Source organism: Centruroides vittatus, unplaced genomic scaffold (genome assembly GCF_030686945.1).
Source record: "Centruroides vittatus isolate TY-2023 unplaced genomic scaffold, ASM3068694v2 scaffold_2802, whole genome shotgun sequence".
NCBI classification, from domain to species: domain Eukaryota; kingdom Metazoa; phylum Arthropoda; class Arachnida; order Scorpiones; family Buthidae; genus Centruroides; species Centruroides vittatus.
In genome coordinates, this window is record NW_027122693.1 from 1,962,688 (window position 1) to 1,988,457 (window position 25,770).

Consider the following 25,770-nt stretch of genomic DNA (forward strand, 5'->3'; position numbering starts at 1 on the left):
GCGTGACACGACCAACGAGCGACCCTCAGAGACACTGAAGGTAATTGTCCAGTTGTCATTGTTATTGAGGACACGAATTGCCTTTATGTACTGACAGGTTTCACTTCAGTTGAGCAGTGTTTTATACATTTTCATTGCTAAAATTCATCATCTTGTAGCGCGGATACGACGACGACGACGATGATGATGATGAGCGTATCTTTTAAATTAAGAAGACGCTTTCAGCTCAGTTTAGCATTATTTGATTAATTTTTATACTAAAATTCATCATCCTGTAGAGTGGATACGATGATGACGATGATGCGCGTATCTTTTAAATTAAAAAAAATATTCTCTATCATCATATTAATTTTAATTACAGAACAAAGTTAAAAAAATAATAGTAAAAAAAAAGGGAAAAGATACTCTCCAAATCGATCGAACTCTTCACAAATTGTTAAAATATTGTTTAGCAGTTGGAGGAATCTAAAAGTATTTTTGAGACTGTAACAATTGGGTTGTGCACATCTGTTGTTTCCTCTTGAGAGGAGTTGATAACAGAATAGTGACAACCGCTTCTGTTGTCTCCGGGCAAGGATAATTTGCAGAAATTGGCTAAATTATACAATTTGTCCGTCGAACAGAGTTAATGTTAACTTGCCTGCTGAACATGAACTGTTGATCTTTATGTCCTGTATCAATTGCCCTTATGTCGCTGGCCGTAGGAAATTGTTTCCACATAATATTTAATCGTTTAAGTATTCAGTTTCGTTGTGGAAAGCACTCGAAGCGGGGGGAGTAGGAGCTACATAAAACACGCCCCCTTAGTGTTAAATGTCAAGCGCTCCCTTTTAAAAGAAATAAATAAATTTTGTTTCCTTTCTTTTTTTTTATCTTTTAGAAATATTTAAAGATCATTTAAGAAGATACAGTGTACAGTAGTAAAACCTTTCTAAAGCAGAACCTGCATAATAAGGAAAAAATTATTTTGTATGGAGCGGTTTCCTGTGTTTAAAAAACACCCGCTCAAAACAAACCTGATAAAATATTCCGGTTTATTCAGTTTATTTCAGTCCGGTTTATTGTAAATACAGTGGAACCTGTGTAAACCGGACTCGTACTCTACTGAATAGTTCTTCCGGTTTCGCAGGTTTCCGTTTTGAACATTGTTTATTTTTCTAACGGTTTATCGCTCCTTTCCGAAGAACTTTTCCCGTTTAGGCAGGTTTCCGTTTTATTAAGGTTTCGTTTCGCACAAGTTTTACTCTGAGTATAGAAATTTCTTCTCTTCTAAGTGTTAAAACTCAATTAAAACTAATTATAACGTGCTTATAACTCGGTATTATTTATTACAACTGCGAAGAGAATCGATAAAACGACGACGACGACGACGACGATGACGATGATGATGAAGATAAATTTAAAAGATTATTGTTCAATTGAGCTCGGATTAATTAAATATTTTAATACATTTTTCGTATTGAAAAGGAAAGAATTATTTTCCCTTTTTTAAATGTAAAATTCCGACGTTAACGAATAATACGCTTTTAAAGCTTGTAATTAATGTCTTAATTACGTATTTTTATAGTTTTTATAATATGAAAGGATTTTTGGATGATGCATGTTATATAAATTATCACTTTTTAATCTTTTTCCTTTTTATCATCATCCATTATCATTTTTATTTGTTAGTCTATCTCCCTATTCCTCTTCCTCCTTTTTCTTTCATTATCATCGTTTTATCTTCTTTCTTATTATCTTCATCATCTTTATCTTCTTTCATTTTATCATCATCTTTTTCTTTTATCATTATCTTTTTATCTTTCTTCCTCTTCGTCATCATTTCATTTCCCATTCTTTCATGTTCCTGTCTCTTCATCATTATCCTTCTATTTTTTTCCCCATCATTTTTGATTAATTTCCTCTTTATTATTTTTTACTTTCATCATCATCACCATCATTTTTATCTTCTTTTTTCATCTTTTATCTTTTTTTTTTATCTTTTCATCTTTCTCTTTTTTATTATTATCCTACGGTCATTTATTTAAATTTTCCTCTTTCATTTTTACCCGTCTTCAACATCTTCCATTCATCTTCCTCCTCCTTCATTTAAAAAATAAATGAAGGATGAAGATGAATGGAAGATTGCATACGTTCTCTCTTTCAGTTCTGTGTTCTTCATATTTTTATTATAAACAAAATAATCTATAAGTAAATTCCGATAGATGTGGAATATACAAAATTAAAAGAAAATTTCATAAATAATTCTTATGCGTACACCTTATTTAAAAGATTAATTTGAAATGTAGAAAGCTTGACGACGATTGGTCAAAGAAACAGAAAGATCTACGCCTATTTTTAAACCTTCGAGTACGATTGGTTAAATTTTTTTCTCATGCTCCATCTTACACATATCGCAGAGGACGATATATCTGTATAAGAACAAATCCAATTCTGTTGTAACTGTGATTCGCTCTGTTTACGCGAATACAGTTAAAATTCGATTTAGCATCATCATTTCTTGTCCGAAATTAGCGCTAAACTGAAGTACTTCGAACAATTGAAATAAGAATTTATATATAATAACGAGATGTAAACACGATTTTGAAAGTCGCGTGCTTCGTTGATGACACCAAAATCCTGCATCTAGTAATACTGCAATAACGAATACTTTATTCGTAATATTGAAACCGAGCAATTCGTTATACCGGATAGCATTTTATTTGATATTTACAGGATGGATTCGTCGGCACATATTTATTGAATAACGTTCTACATCGAGGTCCGACTGTACATTTTATGCTGTCGACCGTCGATTTAGCGCCGACCGTTAAGATGATTGGCGTTAAATCGAGCATGCCGTCTAAGGTCTACGCGCAAGTTCGAAGTAGAAAGCACTCGCATAATTGTAAGTTTAGTAACACGCACGTACTGAGGGGTGGCGTTATATCGGGGTCTGCGCTATATCGAGGTTATGAGTTACAGATATATTTCAGGTCTTTATATCGTTTTCAATCGTATCAACGCATTATTACTTTCATACACGGACCGAATACTCCGAATTGTGAGAGAAACGAGGAGGAAAATAATGATTATTATAATAAAATTGTACGTAATTTATAATGAAAATCAGAATATTTATGTGAAAGTAAAAGTAATATATATATATACTGTTAATCGTACGAGTATATTTTAAGATGATTTTCATTATATTTATGGCCCGAGTTGAAAGAACCAATTTTCCGAAAAGAAACAATTTATCCAAGTTTTATTCACTACTAGAATATGATCATCACGTCACAGAAAAGGGAGGAGGAGTAAAGAGAAAGAGAAAGTGAAAAAATAAAAAAATAAAATAGAAATCGAAATTAATTGCTAAATCTAACGTAATGCTCGATTAAATTATTACTTTCATTATATATATATATATATATATATATATATTTTCTTTGTGATGGAAGTTCATCGTCTTTTTTTCATTCTAATTACTCTTATTATATAAATATTTCTTAAATTTATAATTAAATTTTTAAAAATTAATTCCTAAATTCAATATTATGCTCGATTACATTATTTTTTTCCGTTTTCTTTTTTTTTTTTTTTTTTTTTTTGTGAATCGTCGTCATCGTCGTCATCATCATTTTAGTGTGATTACTCATACGTAAATCTACATATTGAAAAGAATTTCAATGGTTTAATTAATCAGAAATGTATATTTTTTTATCATGTCTTTGTGGAAGATCATCATAATCAGTTTTCGATATATTTACTATATATTTATTTCTTTGAAAAAATAAATTTAATGATTTAATTAGTACTAAATGTAGCACAGTTCTTCATTAAATTATTACTTTCACTACTTTTTATATCTTCTTCATGGAAGATTTCCACCACCACCACCATCAAGATCATCATTTAATGCACTAACTTTGTTATAAAAATACTTTTATTAAATTGTTAAATTTATTTTTTAAAACATAAATTACTTATTACACCTAGTATAATGATTGATTAAATTATCATCATCTTTGAGAATCGTCATCATCATCATAATCATTTAACGTTTATACCGATGTAATATAACAGAAATTAATTGACAAATTTATCAAAATACCCGATTGGATTCCTACCTTCATCACCTTTTCTTTCCTCTTCCTTAAGGAGGAACATCATATCATTATCATCATCATCATCTTTCAATATACTTTAAAATTATTCAAAAAAAGATATATTTAATGAGAAATTAATAACTAAACCTAGCATAATTTTCTATTAAATTATTATTTTTCCAGTTACTTACCTTCTCTTTGTGGTGGATCATCATCATCATCATCATGCTTATCCTCTTACGTGTAATTGCTTCTGTTGTATCGATATTTTTTTATTATTATTATTATTTTAATGTTTTTTTAACGATTTAATATATCAGGAAACTATTTTTGGATTTAGAAAAGTTAATAATGGATTAATTTGGTTCGCTACTTAATTTGAAACTTCGCCGATAATCTTTAATTTCCAAAACTTAATCCCGTTAACGAAGTCAAAATCAAAATATTGAATCTTACTTAATTAAAAGATCTTATTAGATTTTAAGCTTTCTATTAATGTTATTTTGCAGTTTTACTTTAATTATTTTTTTTTGTTTTAATTTTTATAACAGAAATCGATGGATTTTTATTAACTTTAAAGTATGGATGAGGATCATCATTTTTCTTAGGAGGATGATGATGAGCGCTCTTAAAATTTAAAAAAAAAAAAAAAAATGTGAATAAATTTTGAGATAAGACTTTAAAAAATAAATTTCTGAGAATATTAATAATTTATTTCAAATTATATATATATTTATTTATTTTAGAAGGGAGTTAAGAATTTAAATTGGAATTTAAAATTCGTTTTAGACGTTGTTAACAGTGGAAAATTGAAGATAATGCTTGAAATTTCTTGTAATTTTTATTATTAGAATATTAATAGATATTTTATAATGTTCTAATAATAAAAATTTCATGAAATTTTACGATATTTCAAGCGTATCTACAAATATATCATCGTTTTCGACATCTACACGTTTGTTTTTTGATAATTCTTTAACGTTTGTTAACGTATAAAACGCGTGAAAAACGTTTATAACATAAATTTACGGAATTTTCTTTCCTTAAAATACATCAGAAAGTTAATTTTAGAGAAAATTTCCCGTAAAATTTCTTATAAAACATGTTTTTAGCGCATTTTTTAACGTTAAAAATCGTTAAAGAATTGTCATAAAATAAACGTTATAGACGTTAATAACGATGAAATGTTTAAAGATAAGCTTAAAATTAACTAAAATTTTACTTATAAACGTTTACAAATTAATTTTTTGTACATTTTTCAAGCGAAAAACCCGTAAATTCGCTTTAAAAATGATCATCTACTTACGTAATTTAGTTTAAAAAAAAAGGTTTACTGTATTAACAAACGTTCAAGGATGATTATTATAAAATTGATTTTAATTTGCCAATTTAATTTTGTCTTAGATTTATTTTTAACCTTGAAAATTCGCTATTATTAAATATCGCGTTGAGTATCATAAACAGTCTTTATCCTATTTAGATACTATTAATCATTAGGAAACCTTTGCTCTGAGTTACTGCATCTTTATCACCATTACTGGATATTTTCGAAAATATATTTTCAAGTTTTCACAATATTTTTCTTTCCTTAAAAGATATTTTCTCATATTTTATAAGCATAAAAATGTATATAAAGTATTTCTTTACTGTAACTTACATCTGCTTTACATCTGCCTTCCTAGAAGCCATTTTTTAAAATTAAATTTCTAGGAATTATAAAAGTTTTGGTAGGAAATAAGTAAAGTTTTAGTAGGAAAACGTTATAAATTTAGTGAGAAATGGAGAGTTTCGTGTGGAAACCGAGAAAAGTGAAGGAAACAAAGGGTGTATTTATAGTGGGAAATGAAGAGTTTATTTAATTTTCAGTAGGAAATTAGTAAACTTTTAATTGGAAAATGATATGAATTTAGTAGAAAACGAAGAGTTTATAGATTTGTGTTAAAGTTTTAGTAGGAAACGAAGAATTTCTAGCAGAATCAGAATAAAGAGAATGTATCAAAGCGCATAGTTGTTGTAGGAGACGAAGATTTTTCAGATTTTAATTTAAGTTTTAGTAGAAAATTAGTAAACTTTTAGTAGGAAAATGTTAGAACTTTAGTACGAAACATTTTATGGCTTCCAGTTAAGTTCTTATTATAATTTATTCTACAAACTTTAAGATATTACTCTTCTGTGCTTCGTCATATTTATTTAGAAGCATTTAATTAAATTATTAATAAATTTTAAATTATTTAAGAATAAATCCTTGAATTATTATTGTAATTTAATTAATTTTAATTTTTTTAACCTATCATAAATTAATTTTTACAATTATTATTCTTTAACAAAAATTTTTGCTCTTGGTCTTTTCATTAATTAATTTCATTTACTTTTACTGTCGAAAAAAAGAATTTTTATCGCTAAAATAATGTATTTTCGACCTTTCACACTCGATAATTAGATGGAAAAAATTCAATTTTAATTTATTTAATACGGTGTTTTAATTACCACTTCCCGGAGAGTTTATTAAAAGGGGAAAAAATTGAGTAAAAATCGAACTTTTTAAAATGAAAATAGTTCGAAACTTTCACGTTTAAACTTTGGAAAAAAAGTAGAATTCCTCGGCTTAAATTCTTAAAAAATTACTCGAATCCCTTGTAATGTATACGTTTCTCCAGATCAAGATCAGTTGAACTCCCCAAAGAGCTGCATAACAGAATGGAAGGAGGAAGAGGAGGAGGAAAAAAATGTAAAAGAAGAAGAGGAAGAGGAGGGTTATCTGTGGAAAAAGTTGAATTTTTTCTTGTAAAGGGAAAAAGAAAAAAAAACGCAAATATAGAAGGACATTCGTGACAGCATGGGTGGCACCCAACGTGAGCGAAACATGGTGAATTAGTTACGGATGCAGACTTCCTGCTTCCGTTGGCAAACAAGACAAATTTAGAATAGAAACTCCTGAATTTGTCAGCTATTGTCACAATTAAATTTACCCTTCTACTTGACAATTAAAACGTTTGAAAACTCTTTGTAAACATTTAGTAATTCCAGGCGTGCAATGGATTAAAATCAGAAAAGTTTCTCACTTTCTCTCACTTCACCTCCTCAAATTCACCTCTTCAACTTCACCCCTTTTCAAAGTGAAAACCTTCACCAAATTTCCTAAATTTTATACGTGTTTAACTACCTTAATACGTGTTACGATTTTTTAAAATAATAATAATAATAATAATTTAGTCTCCCTTCTCCCCCATTTTTTAAAGTTTTGAAATGTCCTTAAAGTGGAATTTATGAGAGAATTCATTCCATTAGCAAGTTAAAAGTATGCAGTAATTTTTGGCTCCAGACACCAACCAGGTGTCTACTTAAATCCATGTTACAACAACTGTAAAGGGGAGAAGAGAGAGAAAAAGACAAAAATCAATTTTTAGTAAAGTACGAATTGCATGCCTTGGTCTATCTCGGCAGTTTATCATTATTTGTTGTCTGATTCGACTTTTGGGCAAATTTCCAAGTTAAAAGGGGGGTGGACCACGCTGCTACTCGTTATGATTTAGGATGTTGGTTTTAAAGAGATTACTAAGTCTGAAGTCTCAATGATGTGGAGAATTTAAACAGAGATTACTTGTTTGAGAAGAATAAATGGTCTCTATTAAAACTATGTATGTGTGCGGGGGGAGGTGTATGTGTGTGCTCCTAGTGTGCTCCTAGTGGAGGATATACCTTAAGGCTGGTGTCTTTTACTTATTTCATGTAATAAAATATAAAATAAGAGAATAATAAAAGATGCAACGTAAGTAAATTATATGGAGTCGCAAATTGAATGCTTTTTTTCTTCATTTTTTTGGGGGGGGCGCGCAATTTTATGAAAATTCAGCTATAATTTGCAGATAAGAATTAATTTTTTTTCGGCTCGCTAAATCGTAGGAGAATAATTAAATTAATTTTCTTTTTTCTGCTTATTTATACAGCAAATACTTGTAATATCTTATGAAATTTATATGTATATATTAATACTTTATTATTAAATTTTAAATTAATATTTTAAGCAATTTTCTGTGCATAATTTAGATGATTCGTATGCTGCAAATGTTTGCTTGTAAAGAAAAATCGATTATTTAAAATATTTTTAGGATTATTTTTAAAATTTTTAGTTTTACGTTCTTAAAAAACCCGTGTTTGATCTATTGGATGGGTTAAACCGTCGCTTAGACTAAATTTCTATCTTATTTTGTAATTAGTAGTACCGAAATTGGTACAGTTCTGTATTCATTTTATCAAGAAGGAATTCGGTTTTGTCGTTCGTATTCACAAATACGCAGAGCAAAAGATATTTAACTGATTTTATTATAACAGAGGGAAATCGATTGTTTGAAAAATTCCATTTTCATAATTTTTCTCTTCACAAAAGAAGGTAAAAATTGCGTTTTTTAAAGATATAAATCGTGTTTTTTGCGTTTTTAACCGCAAAATCGCAAACTTTTGCGATTTTTAAAAAATATTTTTTAACTAAAAAAAGCAATTTTTTGTGGGAAAAAATCAGATAAAATTTCCCTTTTTATCCGCTAAAAATTTCTTTTTGTAGTTAAAAACCGGAAAAACGTGCGGTTTTAACGAATCGTTACGCTTAAAAAACACAAAAAAATTACGTTTATTAATTTTATTTTTTATGAAAAAATTGCAATTTTTAAAAAAGTTTTTTTATTGATAAAATTGAAATTTTTCTGTAAAAATGCAGCAGAAAAAGAGTTTTTTTGATTCGTTAATAAAATTAATTTTTGCTTTTTTTAAACCTTAAAAAAGCCAAAAATAAATAAATCTCTACTTCATTATTATTTTTTTTAAATGCTCCTTTTTAACAGAATAATGCAATTATTTTTACTTTATTTTGGAACGATATAAAAATTCATTTCTATTTTAACTTTTAGATGAGTAATTGTCAATAGAAAGATTGATTACAGCGATAATAATTTAATATATTTTGCATTAATTATAATTAAGACGAAGTTTTATATGCTAATGAGGTCATTATCCTCTTATTGGATCTCTTAGAAAGTGTTATTTATGATTCGAAAACTGTTGAATTAAAAATGAATTAATTGTTCTGCTCCTTAAAAATTTCCTCCCACTAAAATATATATTTTTTTGGAATTTTCAGTGTAAATATTTATGATTTTAGGTTAGATTTAAGGTGCATTGTACTCAGATTATCTTTAAAATTATTCATTAATTCCTCAAACTTTGAGGAATTCAGGAGCACGATGCTCCTTAAAGTTCCTAATGAAAGTTCTCGTTGGTTATACGAATTTAAGGAGTAAAATACTCCTAATTTTTAGATTTTTTACAGTTGTATATAAGAAAATTTTAACATTTTTAAGGAGAAATGATCTGAAGATTTAAGGAGAACAAAATTTTAGGGAAAATTTTGTAGATTGTATTTTTGTAGGATTTTTGTAGGTAAAATTTTGTATATATAAATTTTGTAGGGAAAATTTTGTAGATGTAAATTATGTAGGGAAAATTTTATAAATGTAAATTTTGTAAGAAAAATTTTGTAGGGAAAATTTTGTAGGGAAAATTTTGTAGATGTAAATTATGTAGGGAAAATTTTATAAATGTAAATTTTGTAAGAAAAATTTTGTAGGGAAAATGTTATAAATGTAAATTTTGTAGGGAAAATTTTGTAGATGTAAATTTTGTAGGGAAAATTTTGTGTTGACGACGATGATGTAAAATTTTTAATTTTCAGTTGCGTAAAATCGAGCAGGAAAAATAAGTAAATCTCCATTTCTCTGAATTGTTTCCTGCATTTTCTTTTCTGAACCGAAAACTTTTAAACCAAAAATGTAATCTGTTCATTTAGAAATTTAACGAGGAGAATTTCAATTTGCAAAGAGAAATTGTATTTTTTTGGGGGGAGATGAAAATTTAGATTGAACCCTTTTAAAATTTATTCTATTCCCTTTTTTTTCTTCCGTAGAAAAAGTCAAGAATAATCTGTTGTATTTTTATATACACACCTATATTAAAGAAGTAAAGACTTCCTTATTTAGTAAGTGCTGTTTAGAAATCTGACACTCCTAAAAATGGGATTTGGAAGAAATAAGACTACAAATTGAAATTTCAAGAGAGAATTTCAACAGAATAAATTGGCAAATTTTTTTTTTAGAAAAATAAATAAATATAAAAAGGAAAACGTGTTTAATTCACTTAACTTTTCTTCTTTTTTTTCAGAAGATATTCATCTTGTCTAATTCCTGCAATTTACTAGTAGCTAGCACACAGTAAACGCTATTTAAGTAAGGATAAAGGGAAGTGTAGTAGACAAATCGGGCGTCGAATGTATGCACTTCTAGTTCAAGTATCCAATCTGTCTCAGACGTTATAGGAGAATAACTTTATTGTTACGCCATTGAAACTTCTAGAGTAACCGTTGTATACAACCTGAGCATCATTCTTCAGATCTTTCTTAACTTACTTGTTGCTAAAGAGATCCTCCCCCTCACTTTCTACTTCTCTCTACACACAATGCCAGTTTTATATTTAATTATTTGTTTTTTAGTACACGAATCTATTCCAGTAAGTGGAAGAACAATAATAACTTTAGGATCATTATGTTAACTTATTTCTAGAGATCTCCCTCCCCCTCACTTTCTACTTCACTCTACATACGAAAATTCCAGTTTTATATCTAATTATTTGTGTTTTTTAATACACGAATCCGTTCAAACGTGTAGAGAAACAATAAACTTGATAACCTGGGCATTATTCTTCATACCTTTCCTAATTTAATTCTTGCTAAACAGATCCTTCTTCCTCACTTTCTACTTCACTCTAAACACTTGTATACTTAATTATTTGTGCTTTTTAGCACACGAACCCATTCCAATGTGTAGAAAAACAATAACTTTGATAACCTTCCCGCGCTTCTTTAGTAATCGTAACATCTGGTATGATAAATAGCACCCATATATATATATATATATATATATATATATGATCATTACTAATGTCGTACGCTGCTGTTACGTCTGCATTTTTGTTAAGTGTATACGACCGGACTGTATGTGTCCTTGATGGGTTCAAATTACTAGTTCCTTCTTCCGAAGACTGCTGGCGACTCACTACTGACGTCATCACGCCCAAATAAGTGATCACCAAATGACTACAATAGGAAGTGTTGTCAGAGTGTAGTGCAGACGGTTTTCTTCCCTACTTAAACTTGAATGATTTCGAATTATATAATAACCTCTTTTGTTAAAACTCTTTGTGGATTTTTCCCTCGACTTAAATGGGAATTTTCTTGCTCGATTCTACAAAATATAAAGGAAGAAATTGTCATTTTATTTGTCTTTTTTTTTTTCTTTTTTGTTTCTCCACCCCTTAATTTCGAGACTCGGTTTGCGTAATTTTAAACTTAATTTATTACTCATTTAATCGAGTTACTTATTTTACTTAATAATCCAATTAATATGAAATTTTAATTAGCCAATCTTTTTTCGTTTTTCAGCAAGAAAATCTCATCGAAAATCACGTCTGTAGTTTAATTTGTATGACGAATTTCGTAAATTTAATTAATTTCCTTTAAATTATGGCCCATTCCTTAAATTTTTTATGGATTTTAAACGTAAACGTGAAATTTTTCCTTAATTTTTCCTGCAAATTATTTCGTGAAATGGAAATTTTTACAGGAAAAGAATTTAAAATTCTCTCTACAGGAAGGCTGCTGTTTTTCATGTTTTTTCTACAAAAAATAAAATAAAATAAAATACTTCATAAATAATATTTTAGCTGACTTTCATGAGCACATTATGTGATTAATATTAAACTGTTACCAGACTAAAGATAAATGATACCATACAAAGATTGGATGAATTTATCTCGGTTGCAGATTGCTATGAAGGAGTGGGTTCGGATCCTATACAATTACATGATCCGAAACCCATCCTTTCTGATGGCATTCCTTTCTAAGTCTTATCAAACTTGATTCATTAGAGTTTATTATTTTCACTTAAAGGGAGAATTCTTCCAGTGAATGTGTCTTTCACGTAATTAAAGAAGCAACTCAATTACTTTATCACATGACAAATTTTTATATAAATTTCACGAATATTTTTAATATAAAAATTCACATTTTTGTTTTTTTTCCTTTTGAATATTTTTTTTGTAAGGAATTTAATAAATTTTACACTGTTTTCTGCAAAATTAAATTTATTTTTTTCTTTATTTAATTTATTAATTCCACCGGATTTCCTGTGCAATTTCATTTTGCTCCTTCACGAAATATATATTTAGAAAGGAATTTCATTTTCACCATTTACTCTATTTGCTAAACACTCGTGTATATCTATAGAAAGACAATGTGTTGTTCTTATTGGTTAAAAAAAAAAGAGAGAGAAAGAGGAAGGGAGACGAAGGAAAAAGAAGAATGTAGAGCCTTAGTAATCACGTTAAAGAACATCAGATTCAAACTGATTTCCTCACAATGTACAGAGAATAGTGTCTAAAGTAATTTATAACGTGCTCGCGTGCGGAAACATCTCCAGATAAAGCGATACTACATTTTGTTGATTTTCTTTTCCGATTATTCGCCATCACAGATATATACCCCTATTTGGTTAATGGTGGTTGTTGAGCGCTATCATATCTTGACGTGTCTGTCTTCCTCCTCCTCCTCCTCTCTCTCTCTCTCTCTTTCTAAATGAATTATTCTCTTCCCTCTTCTTCTCCTCCTCTTTCTTCTTCTTCTCCTCCTTATCCTCTTTTCGTTCTCCTCATCCTCGCCTCATCCTGCTCCTCTCCTCCCTTCTCTTCCTCCTCTTCTATTATTTTCTACAGTTTTTACTTGGGGAGTCCTTTTCTCAGCTTTGAATTCTTTACACTGTTTTTTCGATTTCACCACGAGTTTTGTTTACTTTTCCCTAACACATAAACACTGAGAAAGTGATGTCGTGTTTTGTTTCATCTCGCTAACATTTCCTAGAAGATTTTTGAAAGTTTGTTCTTTCTCTCTCCTCTTCCACGTCTATTTTTTTTTTCTTTTTTATTTCTTTATTTCTTCCGCCTCCTCCCCATCTCTAAACTTCTTTATTTATCTAAGATGAAAGTGGAAGTTGGTATACTAAAGAGGAAAGTTGCTTTTCATTTCAACTCAAGAGATTGAATGGCTTGGAATTGAAAGAGAGTCTAACGTTTTTTCTTTCTTTTCCAACGTTTCTAAACGTTAAATTTTCTAAATTAGTACGTTTTATTTACATTCAACGAATTTATTCGCGTCAGAACGTTAGAAAACGTTAGCAGACATTTAAAAAAACGCTTCACATTTCATGTAAAGTTCTGTGGTGTACTGTACATATGGAAGCGAATTCAAACGTTTTTTACAACGTTTTCGACTATATAATTTGTTAAATTAGCTGGTTTTATGTTTATTTGAGGATTATTTTCATGCCAGAATGTTATAAAACGTTAATGAACACTAGAAAAACGTTTGACGTGTTTACATTCTACTGCGAAGTAGGAATTAGAAGGGAATTCCAACATTTTTCTAACGTTTATTAAGCGTTAAATTCCCTAAATTAGCACGTTTGTGTTCATTTAAAGAATTTGTTCAAGTTCCAAAGTTAAAAGTTTTCAAAATTTTGATCGAACTTAAACGAATTTTCGCTCGAATTAATGCAATTTTCCCGTTTGTTAAACGTTTGTTTGCCGTTAAAATTTCTGCTTTAATTGTTTTGATGGTTTCGGTTGAAGGTGAATATGAATCTTCTCATTTTCTCTATTAATTGTTTAACACTTCAAATGCTATTTTGGTCGGTATAATTATTTTATAGAATTGAATGATGATGATGCCAGCTTAATTTGATCATATATACTCGGGTAATTAGATTAAATTATCCCCCTCTCCGCAAGAAAATAAATGCTATTTTATGCCACACGCAGTAAGGAAAATATCTTAAAAGTTTATTATTTTTATATTTTAATGTAAAAAAAAAAAATACACATATCTGGTATCGATTTTCATTTACGTAACACAATTCTCGAGATTAACGAAGGACGTACGGACAGACAAACGAGTGTGGAAATTTACAGATTTGCAATTTTATGTGACTTAATTGAGTATTGTAGTAATATATAATAGACCCTGAACGTCATTGAATTTTAAAAATATAATGAAATCTTCGATTTGAAATCTCTCCAAAATTAATCGGGCAAATCCTTTGAATCCTTTGAAAGTTGAATTGAAGTTTATAATTCGAAAATTGATTGGAAATCCTTTAAACTCCCCGAGAATTGATTGGTAAATTAGCCGAAATAATCAATTTTCAAATCAATTCTCAAAAGGATTTTGAAGCCAAAAAGGAAGTGCATTTCGTCTCGGTAATATACACAATTATATTGTAATTACAATCGATTTCAAAATATAAAAATCAGATAAAGTATTAACAATATTTAATAATAATTAAATTCGTTTCGAGGTGGAAACCAGGAAAAAACAAAATGAAATTAGTAAATTAACCTCAGAAAAAAAATTGACTTTTTTGTATTGTTTTTTTTTAGTGTTTATTTTCCTCTTCTGTACGCGTAAGATATAACTAAAGACGAAACGGGCCGTATATTAGTTAAAGGTGAGAGAAATTGTTTGTAGAAAATGCATCCCTAGTGCATTCTTTGTACTTTCCTTACTAATGGATAGTTTCTTTCAAACTAAACTAACGTTGGTGCAACTTTTGCTACTTTTTCCACTAACTCGCTTTGTATTATTTGTCAATTCGATATATGAGGTGATGGCGTAACATCTTGACACTAAGCTGTTTTATTTTATTTTTATTTATTTTTTTCAAGGAAATATCGTAAAAGTCACTCATCGATATATATATATATATATAAAGATGATGTGTCGCTGGTATCAATTGGAATATTTCCAATAAAGGGAATCCACAAAGAAAAATCGAAAAATTTGGATCTTTCACAAAATATCTTGTGGATTTTTTTGAAGAAAATGAAAGAGAACTTTGTTTAAAATTTCATCTTCAGCATTTTGCATTTTTATGTAATACAACAAACTTCTAAACGTGACGGTCTCTGAAAAGAAGATTTAAATATAATAATAACAATAAATGGCCGTTGTTTGGAGGTTATTGTGCCTGGGAAAATGGTCTCCGTTTAAGTTGGCCTTTATCGCAGGTTACACTGTAATTGTGTTTTTATAAAAGGGCAGTGGTTCGATTTTGATGAATTTGTTTCACAAAATTGCATTTTTTATGATTTTTTTGTGTAAATGTGAAATTGTAATAGCATAAAATTGCATTTTTGTGTATATAAAATTTGCATTTTTATGCAGTTTTTTTTTTGTTGTTGTTTTACACGATTATTACATAAAAATGCAATTTTATAAAATGATTATTTTTTTCAATTAAAAATAGATGCATACTTTAAATAACTCCTATAAAATATAAAATAATTGTTAATATTTTAAGATAATAAATAAGAAAAAAAAATGTATATTTTAATTATTTTAAAAGGTATAAAATCAGGGAAAAAAGTAAAAAATACTTTTTCCATGTTTTTTTTTCTAGAAAGAAAATTTAGAATTAAAAAATTTTATTTTATTTTATTTATAAAACAGTAAACAAACTACAATAAATTTTATCAAATGTTTTAATTTCTAAAGCTCCTGCGTTAAATACACTGCGTACATAGCGTACACACGTACAATCGCTTACATGAAGCTTATACGTGCATACATATTGATGTACTGTACACACGTAAGGGCATACAGTTATATGTTTACGTACATATTACGCTAAGTAAGTAGGCACGTGTATGTACACAAGCATACAGCAAAACCTGCGTAAACCGGAATAGCACGATACCGAATATGTTTTCCGTATTGGGCAGGTTTTACTGTACATAAACAGTGTTATAAACATACTGATGTACTGTACATACAGTTAATTTTCCAACAAAAACATTCTCATCTACAAACAAACCAAAAAAAAAAAAAAACAGAGAGGAAAAAATAGAAGAATATTTTTAATTAAAGAGTAGAAAAATCATAAACAAAAATCGGTTTTTGTCACGCTTTAATTATTTCTTAATTTTTTTCCGATATTCAAAATTAGTGGAGGGCGTAATTTTCATTTACTCGTGACTGCGAATGTTTTAATTTTATAAAATAAATTACTCTTTATATGTGTATTTGTGTGTGTGTGTGTGTGTCGTTTAGTAAGATGATTGATGTCGTCGCTCAGAAATGATGTCACATTTAAGTGAATTACTTAGAATTTGGTCACGATGTTATTACTTTGGCTCCAACCTAACAGTTACGAAATTTTTGATAAGTCACAGGGCCACACCTCGATACGTTAAAGGATTAAATAGCTGACGTCACAGGGTGATTGGACGGCAAATAAATGAATATTTTTGCTCTAATGTTCGAAATTCCTTTGCTCTGTATAATGGGGGGGTGGTTTCCTGCCATTCGATGTGCGATTTAGATGATTAACTTTCACCCCGCTGTGTCACTTCCCTAACAAAAAAAAGTCTGGCAATTGTTTTTATTGATATTGAGATGAGTTCTGTTCTGATGATTGTAGTTATTACTTGGGAGGAGCTTCATGCGAGAAATTACAGAGGGGGTGTTTTTTCGTAGTATAGGGTATACGAATGAGTAGGCGTTATGTCGATTTAAATAGGTTAGTGGGTAGTTTTTTTTTTTAAATAAGTTTCTCCAAATGTTTTTTTACTGATACGAGAGTAAATACAGGCATAAAGGAGTGCATACAATCATAAAGAAGGCAATATATAGGTACTGTATATCGTAGTACAAGCTTTTGTGTATATAGACATACATACAATTTATAAAAGTATTTACTCTCTACGAACTTAACAAGAGAGAAACACAAAAGCAAATGTTAAACCTTAAACTCAAAAATATAAGGGTTTTAATTAAGAATATTAAAAGGTATTTAAAAAGTAAGTTTCACTGTAATGTGTACACGTGATTTTTCGCGAAGGTTATTGTATTATACACGTGTATATGTGTGTGTGTGTGTCAGATCGATATTGTAAGACTTTATCACGTGATTATATTTAAATTATTATAATGTAAACACTATAGGGGATGACGGTAATCATTATCAGTATAGTGTAACGGTATAAAGGCATAGTTGTGACAGTGTAACAGCCACGTTGAATGGTCGCATGAATACAAAACGTACTTATTACGTGGAAAGGGGGGAATGAAGATCAGATAAACGCAATTAATTAATGCATTTGATAAGGTTCGAGTTTACGGTTTATATACAGTTGTAACCATTTTGCAATTGTGACGTAGTAATAAAATATTGGAGCGAAATTGTGTCGCGTAAGGCGTTGGATACAAAAGTTCATTATATAATAATTACAATAATTTATAATTAATGAATGGTTATGTATTTCAATGTTGATGTAATTATTCATATCTAAGATTAGGAGAAGCAGATGGCGGTGACACATGTGCACAGAACACACTAATGAGGCTTGCTGGTATTATGACTAAGCTTGTATGCAACGATTATCAGGATAATAGTGAACTAGTAATCATTTTGTAAAATTTATATATTATATATTCATAACTATATATATATATAAATAGTTTATAATCAGTTGGAGTTAAGTGTTAGGGGGTTTGATTATTGTTCATGTATTTATTTTTATTTTTTACACTCTGTCGAACCTGTTTCTTTTTTTCTTTTGGTCACTATGAGTTTTTGTACGTGTACATTGTTGATTTTTTTCCTCTGGATCCTCGTAAATTATTACTAATTTTTGTTTTTAAGGTGTTTCTAGTGTTCTTCACTGCTGTTCGTATCCGTTTCTATGCATAATAATTGCTCAAAATTAATTATTTGAGGGTTTTACTATTATTATTATTTTTATTTCTTACTTTTCTACTTAGTCCCTAGTGAATTTTTGTACGTGTACATTCTTGATTTTTTCGTATGGATCCTGGAAAAATTAATATTAATTTTGGCTTTTAGTATGTTTCTATTGTTCTTGAGTACAGTTTGCATTAGTTTCTATACGTAATGATTGCTCAAAATTTATATTTGTGTTAAATATGGGAGAAAAAGTAAATTAAAAATGTGTTTAGGAACTTACATATATATATATATTATATACTAAAATGGCATCTGTAAACTGTGTTTTTAATCATGTTTCCATCAATTTTATAAAAGAAAAACACCTCGGTTTACGATTCACACACCCAAGTGTATGCGGAACACAGAACGAAACACGACTTTAAACACACTTTATATTAAGAAATTTGGTAGAAAAACTATATTTTTGTATGTTTATTATTATATTATCCGACGTTTCTTGTGTTCTCTTTAGTACAGATTAAATTAAATTGGTTCCTACGCGCAATAATTACACAGAATTGTTGTATTACACATTCGTAACGGTATAGAATTATACCGTTTACTGTGTTAGGTATTGAAGAATTTAGCTGTAAAAACTAGTTCTGTTGTAGGGTGTTTACTCGGGTTCTCGAATACAAATAAAATTAGTTCCTACGCATAATAATTGTTTTAAAATTTATATATTCATAATGATTTACACGTTTACAACGTTACAAGTTAAGTATTTCAGCAGAAAAAAAAACTAATTATTTCTTTATTTATTTTGTCTCTGTGGGTGTTTATTTGAGTTTGCTGAGTGGCAGACAAAATTACCTCCCACGTGTAATAATTATTCAAAATTTACTCAACTATTGTTAAAACGTTTGAGAAGAATTTAGTAAAAACACCCATTTTTTTTTATTATTTATTTTATTTATTTTCGGGGTTTTTCTGAGTGGTAAATAAGCTTAGTTACGCTCCCTCCTACGTCTAAACACCGAAAAAAAAAATTTATACATTATAAATTCAAAGCTTTATAACGTTATACTTGAAGAATTTGAGTAAGAAAAACCCAATTTTATTTATTTATTTGTTATTGGGGATGTTTCTCGGGTTTTCCGGAGTGGCAAATAAGATTAGTTACACTTCTTCCCACGTCTGTCTATGGCTAAACGGCCAATTACTTCTTTCACTCCACTTGGTCCCTAGTGAATTTCTGTACATGTGCTTTCTTGATTTCTCCTCTTTGGATCCCTCTTGATGTTTCCTTGTTGCAAGTTGATTTTTTGGAAGTGAGGAGAATCGAAACTTTTATACTGTGCAGATGTTTAGTGTTTGTTTTTAATAAAAATACCCGAGAACATTACTCTATTTTATCCTCTCTCTTTCTTGATATTTTCCTCTTGGAGTGTTTAATGTATAGGCTGATAGAAGCGAAACGGATAGGGCGGAAACTGTGAAGGAATCCTTCAAAGTGCTAAGAAATTGGCAAGATTTATTTTTATACCAGGCGAAAGACGATACGTTAATTTTGCTGGGGTGGAACCGAAGAGTTTCCCCCCTCTTTTCCTTTGGATTATTAATAATTTTTTAAAAAAGAAACTCTTCACCAGGAAGTGAGAATTTAAATAACGTTATTTTTGTAATTTCCTCGAGTTAGAAGCTTGTTTTCTCTTGCAAAAAAATTATCTAATTTTGTAACCGAAACCACAGAAATTAATCTTTAATAAGAAAAAAAATCTTTATAATAATAATAATAAACATTTATTGGACGGATTGTCGATAGAATTCCTCAATAGAACCAGCGAGGGTACTTCACGTTTCTTTAAAACACAGCAAGATAAAACGTAGATGCTTATAAAAAAAAAACCACGAAAAACTCCCTGTTCCTACATAAAAATCAGATTTATCTATAAAATATATAGTTTCTTTATTTAAAAAAGGGAGGAAAAGTGAAACTACCCATTAAATTTTCTTTAGAAGGAGAATTGAAGGAGGACGAGGGGAGAAAAATGGAGTTCTCAGAATTCAAAATTATGACAGAATTTAATGGAGATAACATTAAATCTCTTAAACAAAGATGTTGAAAAATTGCAAATTTACGATACTAGAGAGAGAGAACGAGAGAAAGAGCATGCATAATTGAATGCAATCATTCATTCAATTTCTTCTTTCTTTTCTTCAATGGTGAGGGGTGTTTTTCTTTCCCCTTTTTTTCTCTTTGTTGCTTTTTTTTAACTGTGCTGTATACATTATGCAGGATTCGTTGACAAAGAATCAAATTGGTATATGAATAAGCCACTTTAATTGTTTAGTTATTGTACGCGAGAAGTAGAAAGACAGAGAGAGAGGGAGATACTTGTCAAATTATTGAGTAATTTGACAAAATTTCGTGTTGCAAACATTTATAACAAGTAGTCAAGAGTGAAATATGCCACGAGCTGTTTGAATTTAAATGCATTCGGTTGCTAAGCGACCACTTTTGAATACGTAATCGATGGAGTACATTTAATTGATGGGCGGATCTTTTTTCGGGGTTTGTTTTTTTCCCTTCTTCTTCTTCTTCCTCTTCGTCTTCCCCCTGGGCATTTTCTCTGCCGAACTTTTCCGGAAAGTATCTTTGACTCGACGTCACGCCACGTGCCCTGTATCGTCCCTTTGATACTACGAAACTGCTGAAATGTATAATTTGTAATAATAGGAGGGTGCTAAAAATTTTTATTGAGTGAAAATAACGCTATCTGCAATGCATTTTTTTTACTTCAGCGCAATTATGACCACTTTGTAAGCTTTTATGCTTTAAAATCGTTGCTGTTTTTACGAAATCAATAAATAATATTTATTTTTGATCCCTTATAAACGGTAATTTTAGCTTATTTTCACGTTTTTGCAACGATTTTCTTGGAAAAAAATTTATTTTTTTTCCTCTCCTATTCTTCGTGCGTTACAATTTACTTACCTATTGATTCTACTCGAGAAATTGTTATTTAATTGCCGATTTTTAAATTAATTTACTCAGGTTTTGAGCTAAATTTATTGCATTTTTTTTTATACGGAGAATATGTTATTTTATATAAAATTTGTATAAAGAAGATACAATAAATACTACCTGATACTTATTAACAAATTCAGTGTTTCAGAGAGCAATTATAAAGGAACTGATTTATGCTTAAAATTCGTAAATAATTGCGGATTTTTCGTGTAAAATTTATACTTTTCGACTTTTTTTTCTATTTTTTTAATGTAAAAAACGCAAAAAAGTCGAGAAATTTGTAAGGCATCTTCTCTAGACGAGCTCTTTGCTGCGCGTTATACACGGTATTTTGTAATTTTTCATATTTAAAATTGCAGAATGGTGATAAAGTTTTATAGTTTTAATAAAATATAATTAAATTCGTTGTCAAAACTAAAAATTTAATTTGAAAATTTTAGAATATGGTGACAACTTCTTAACAAATTAAATTCATTACATACATTTTATAATGAATTATTAATATTTCTTTTGATTGATTTTTCTCATATTAAAACGGATAAAATTTTAATTTAATTTAACTTTTAGAATAAATTTATGTATTTATTTAGAAATTATTCTGTGATTTTATTTAATTTAAGTTTTTTTTTCTATTACAATATACAATTTTAAAATGTAAAAATTAAAGTTATTTTTTAAAAAAATACAAAAATTAAATACGTTTTTTGACATTTTTTAAAAGCTGAAATGCCAAAAAATCAAATGAATTTTATTGTATTTTATGCTAATTTTTGTGTTTCTTTATCAAGCCCATTATCAATAATAATAGATACAAAATTTAATTGATTTTTTTTAATATTTTGACAAAGAAAAAATAGGTAGGAAAATTAATTTTCTTGATATTTTAATTAATTTTTTTTGGCATTTTAAGCAAAAAAAAACAACGTGTTTACAATTGAGTAAGCTGGACAATACAAAGTAAAAAACTCTTGATAAAATGTTGTTTCTCGAATTGTGCAGGTAATCTTAAGACCCACAAACCGCGACGATATTATTTGATTGGTGTCTTGAGCAATGTTTCCTCTGCCAAAAAATTTAATCTATCATTTTTTAAATCTCTTTTACAAAAGAGGATTGAACGTGTAATCTTCTACAATCTTCTAAGACAAGTCCATCATTCAGAAGAGGGCACCCGCAATCCAACAAATTCCCAACGTTTAATATAAAGAAAAAGTACTTACAACACTCTGATTTATGTTTGTTTTTTCCCCTTTTAAATTCCATTTTAATAATGCAAAGACCTTTCATACAATGCGTAATATTAAAAAAAAAATTCACGCCTTGTCTGTCTGTAACGCTGTACCTGTTGCTGTGATTTTTGTAATTGTTTCTGAGTAATGAGGCGAAACGAAATGGCATCGATTGCTGTATTTATTTCGGAGTAAAATGGTGAAATTTCGGGAGAATTTCTGTGAAATTTGTTGACAAAAGCCACATTTTACCTCATGCCAAAGTCAGAAGGGTGAGTTTTTACTCCCTTTTCTTCTTTTTTTTTTGGCAAATTGAACATTGGAGAAGACAGAAATCAAATAAATATCATCGCGATTTTCAGTTTTTGAGATAATCCAGAAATCTCGAAGTAACGTTTTATCAAGATTTATTTATTTATTTTTTTTCCTTTAATATTTTTTCTTTTCTTGCCTTATTGGCAGTTTCATTAATTATAAAATAATATAAAGGAAAAAAAAGAAATATATTAGGAAATAAATAGTAAAGTATTTTGAGAGCGACTTTTTATGAAAAAATTTGTTTCTAACAATAAAATTTCATTTAATTTTGAATTTAAAACAGCAGTTTTAGCAACTTGGGTTTGGTTTATTTGGTTACAGCAATGGGACAGGTGGGCGATCCGCCGTGGGGGTAATGCTTACTGGGAGGACTTTTAGCCCATTTAGATGTTAACAAAGTGAAGAAAACCTGGGAAACTACAGGCTCACTAATGGTGGAATGAATAACACCACTTAAACCACTGTTACCTGTTTATTACTGGTACAGTAGTTGGTCGTGGGTTCGCGCCTGACCAACTGGTTGGCCACGTGGTGTTTTCCAGGTTTTCTTCGTGTAATGCCTAAATAGGCATCAGTTTTTCATAGAAATTCCTCCTGAGAGCACCTCTTTGACTGAGTGTCGCGTTGTCTTACCCACCAATTTGGTGGTCTGTAAGGCAACTCGTTATGAATTTTAAAAAATAACTGCCGTCGAAAATGCAGTTAACATGTACTTTTTCAACACGGATCAGCTTACGCTTCTTTAATGGTAATTGAAACAAACATATGCTCCTATTGAAGGTATGTTGCAGTTTCGTACATCTCCTCCTGAAGGATTGTTACTCCATTTTTACTTCCCTCCTAAAAGAAAAAAGCAAACAAATTTTTTTTTATTTTTCATGCAGTTAAATGCGTAAAGTGTGCGCCTATTGAAATTGCATTCGATTCTTTGCATAAATAGCCACAAAATTAATTTATGTAAATTATTCTACACCATTTTTCTACAGTACAAATGCTTTAAATAAATTCCAAACTTGAACCATATTTTAATCAGAATTTAAACAAATCTTAATGAATACATCCAAGAACACGATGTGAAGCGTGAACACACACACACATAAATATATATATATATATATATATATATAATTTTTAATTTTTATGAAATGCCATCTTGCATACAACTAAAGCCTTCAATTTACAGTTACTTAACTTCGATCATTAACTTTAACATTTACGAGAAATTGTCAAATTGTATGTGAGAGAAATTAATTTTCAGTTGGAAAACTCGAGAAATCTCCTTTGTATCATTTTTTTTTGGGGGAGGATGGGATCTTGCCTCGAATCTCTTAATTAATTTTCTAAGATTAAAATTTGCTCATCTTTAATTGTATAATCTCCTCCCCAACAGAATTTCAAAAGAGAATTTTTCTCTATATTCATTTTCTTTAAATCCGCGATGAGTTAAGCATTCGAAATCAGTCAATTAATCTTGGTGAATGGGTCTGTTATGCACTAAGCCATAAATTATCTTCGTGTTCTGAACTTCTATCTCGTACGAATATTATTTTACTCCCTCATACTCGATGCTTTGAATGTGAAATTGGATAATTTAATCAAGATTTTTTTTATTGTCTTACCTCCCATACTTTGTTTTCTGATCATTATATTTAAGTTTCAATGAAAAATTTAATAAGATTTACGCTTTTATTAATGGGTTTTACGTGCCTGGGATGATGATCAAGATGTTAAATTTCGTAAATCTTACTCTATTACCGGGCTAGGATGATGATAATATGATAAATACGTCGCATTTGTTTAAGAAATGTGATGATCGACACTAGGAAGCGGTTAGGAGTAGCAAGATGCTAATGTACTGTACTTCTTCATTGTGTCTATCGTGGTGTTAAACTGTGACGCTGATTGATGGCCTTCATCATCAATCATTGTCACAGTTTATTCTTAAATGTTAACTTGACAATGTGAATGTGGAGGCGATTCTGCGTGACGATGTTACAGATCAGCAACGACATCATCATCATCATCATCATTTAACGATGTTCTTGAATTTATAACGATGATTTGGCATTCATCGTCATTTTCATAGTTTAAGTATCATCATCCAAAATACGAAGATAGTGATTCTTGATGATAATTGCAGACCATCATTATCTAATCATTTAAAACTCATAACAAATAATTGATGATTTTTATTATCGATTAATCATAGTTTATACTTAAATGTTAACTCGATAATGTGTATATGAAAGTAACGATATTGCGGCTCCTTCTTCTCTATCTCCTTCTCCTCGTCCTCCTCCTCCTCCTTCCAACTCTTCCTTCTTCTCTTCCTCCTCCTCCTCCTCATTATCATCGTGTTTATCATAATGTAACGATGATTTCGATGGTGGAAAATAACATTTTTCCGTTAATTTCATCAATCGAAATTAAGGAAAGTTTTGAAAAACTTTTGAGAAATTATTCACACGAATCAATAACTTATCTAGGAATATGAGGATTAATGGGATTAAAGAGCCTCAAGAGTATAATTCGTTTAATCTCTTAATCCCATCTTAAAGACCAATGGAGAATTACAGATTAAATCCCGAATCATCATCAAATCAAATAAAAATCTGAAATTATCTGCTATCGTGCGAATTTTATTTGCATTTTCCTTCCAGAAAAATTCATTATTTTCTTTTTCTTTTCAGTAAGAATGAAAATTTTCGCTGTATTTTAATTATAATTACTCGTAAATTATCATTATCATCATTACAGAATTATCATCATCTTATTTCTCGACTTGAATTTATATATATTGAATATTTTATAATAATTCAATAAATTTTATACTTAAAAACAATTAAATTTTCTTATAAACAACATTTAAAACATCATTTTACTATAATTAAATGTAAACATAATAATAAAAAGATTAATATATAAATATATATAAATATATATATAAATATACATTAAAAGCTCTTGAGGTAATAAAATAAGAAAGTTTTAATATAATTTTATTATATTAATATTGAAATTTAAAAAACTAAATATTTAAAAATACTTATATAGCAAAACCTGTCTAAAGCGGACACCTGCCTAAACAGGAAAAATTCTTCGAAACGGAGCGATTTTTTAACGTTAAAAACCTGTTAAAAACTGAAACCCAACACAATAAAACCTGTGTAAAACGGAAACCTGCCTAAACGGGGTTTTTTTTATGTCGATGAAATAAACCTGTTAAAGACGAAAACCCTTTCCAAAATTATCGGATATCGTGCGATTCCGGTTTACAAAGGTTT

General features: G+C 29.2%; 2 protein-coding genes across 2 annotated transcripts in view; one reads left to right on the plus strand and one right to left on the minus strand.

The window, feature by feature from the left end:
- Positions 1 to 25,770, plus strand: part of LOC136987822 (fat-like cadherin-related tumor suppressor homolog) — a 254,157-nt gene that overhangs the window by 8,782 nt on the left and 219,605 nt on the right.
- Positions 1,673 to 24,903, minus strand: LOC136987858 (high mobility group nucleosome-binding domain-containing protein 5-like). The gene is made up of 3 exons (XM_067285608.1): positions 24,740 to 24,903; positions 4,094 to 4,183; positions 1,673 to 1,868 (listed from the first exon to the last, which is right to left on the minus strand). The coding sequence occupies exons 1-3, from the start codon at positions 24,901 to 24,903 to the stop codon at positions 1,673 to 1,675; spliced, it is 450 nt and encodes a 149-aa protein (XP_067141709.1).

Coding starts and splice junctions, on each gene's coding strand:
- LOC136987858 (XM_067285608.1), bottom strand. CDS start 24,903: ATGAAATTAACGGAAAAATGTTATTTTCCACCATCGAAATCATCGTTA. Junction 4,184..24,739: donor GAAGAAGGAGCCGCAATATC/GTTACTTTCATA, acceptor ATAATTTTAAAG/TATATTGAAAGATGATGATG. Junction 1,869..4,093: donor GAAGGTAGGAATCCAATCGG/GTATTTTGATAA, acceptor GGAAAAAAATAG/AAGGATAATGATGAAGAGAC.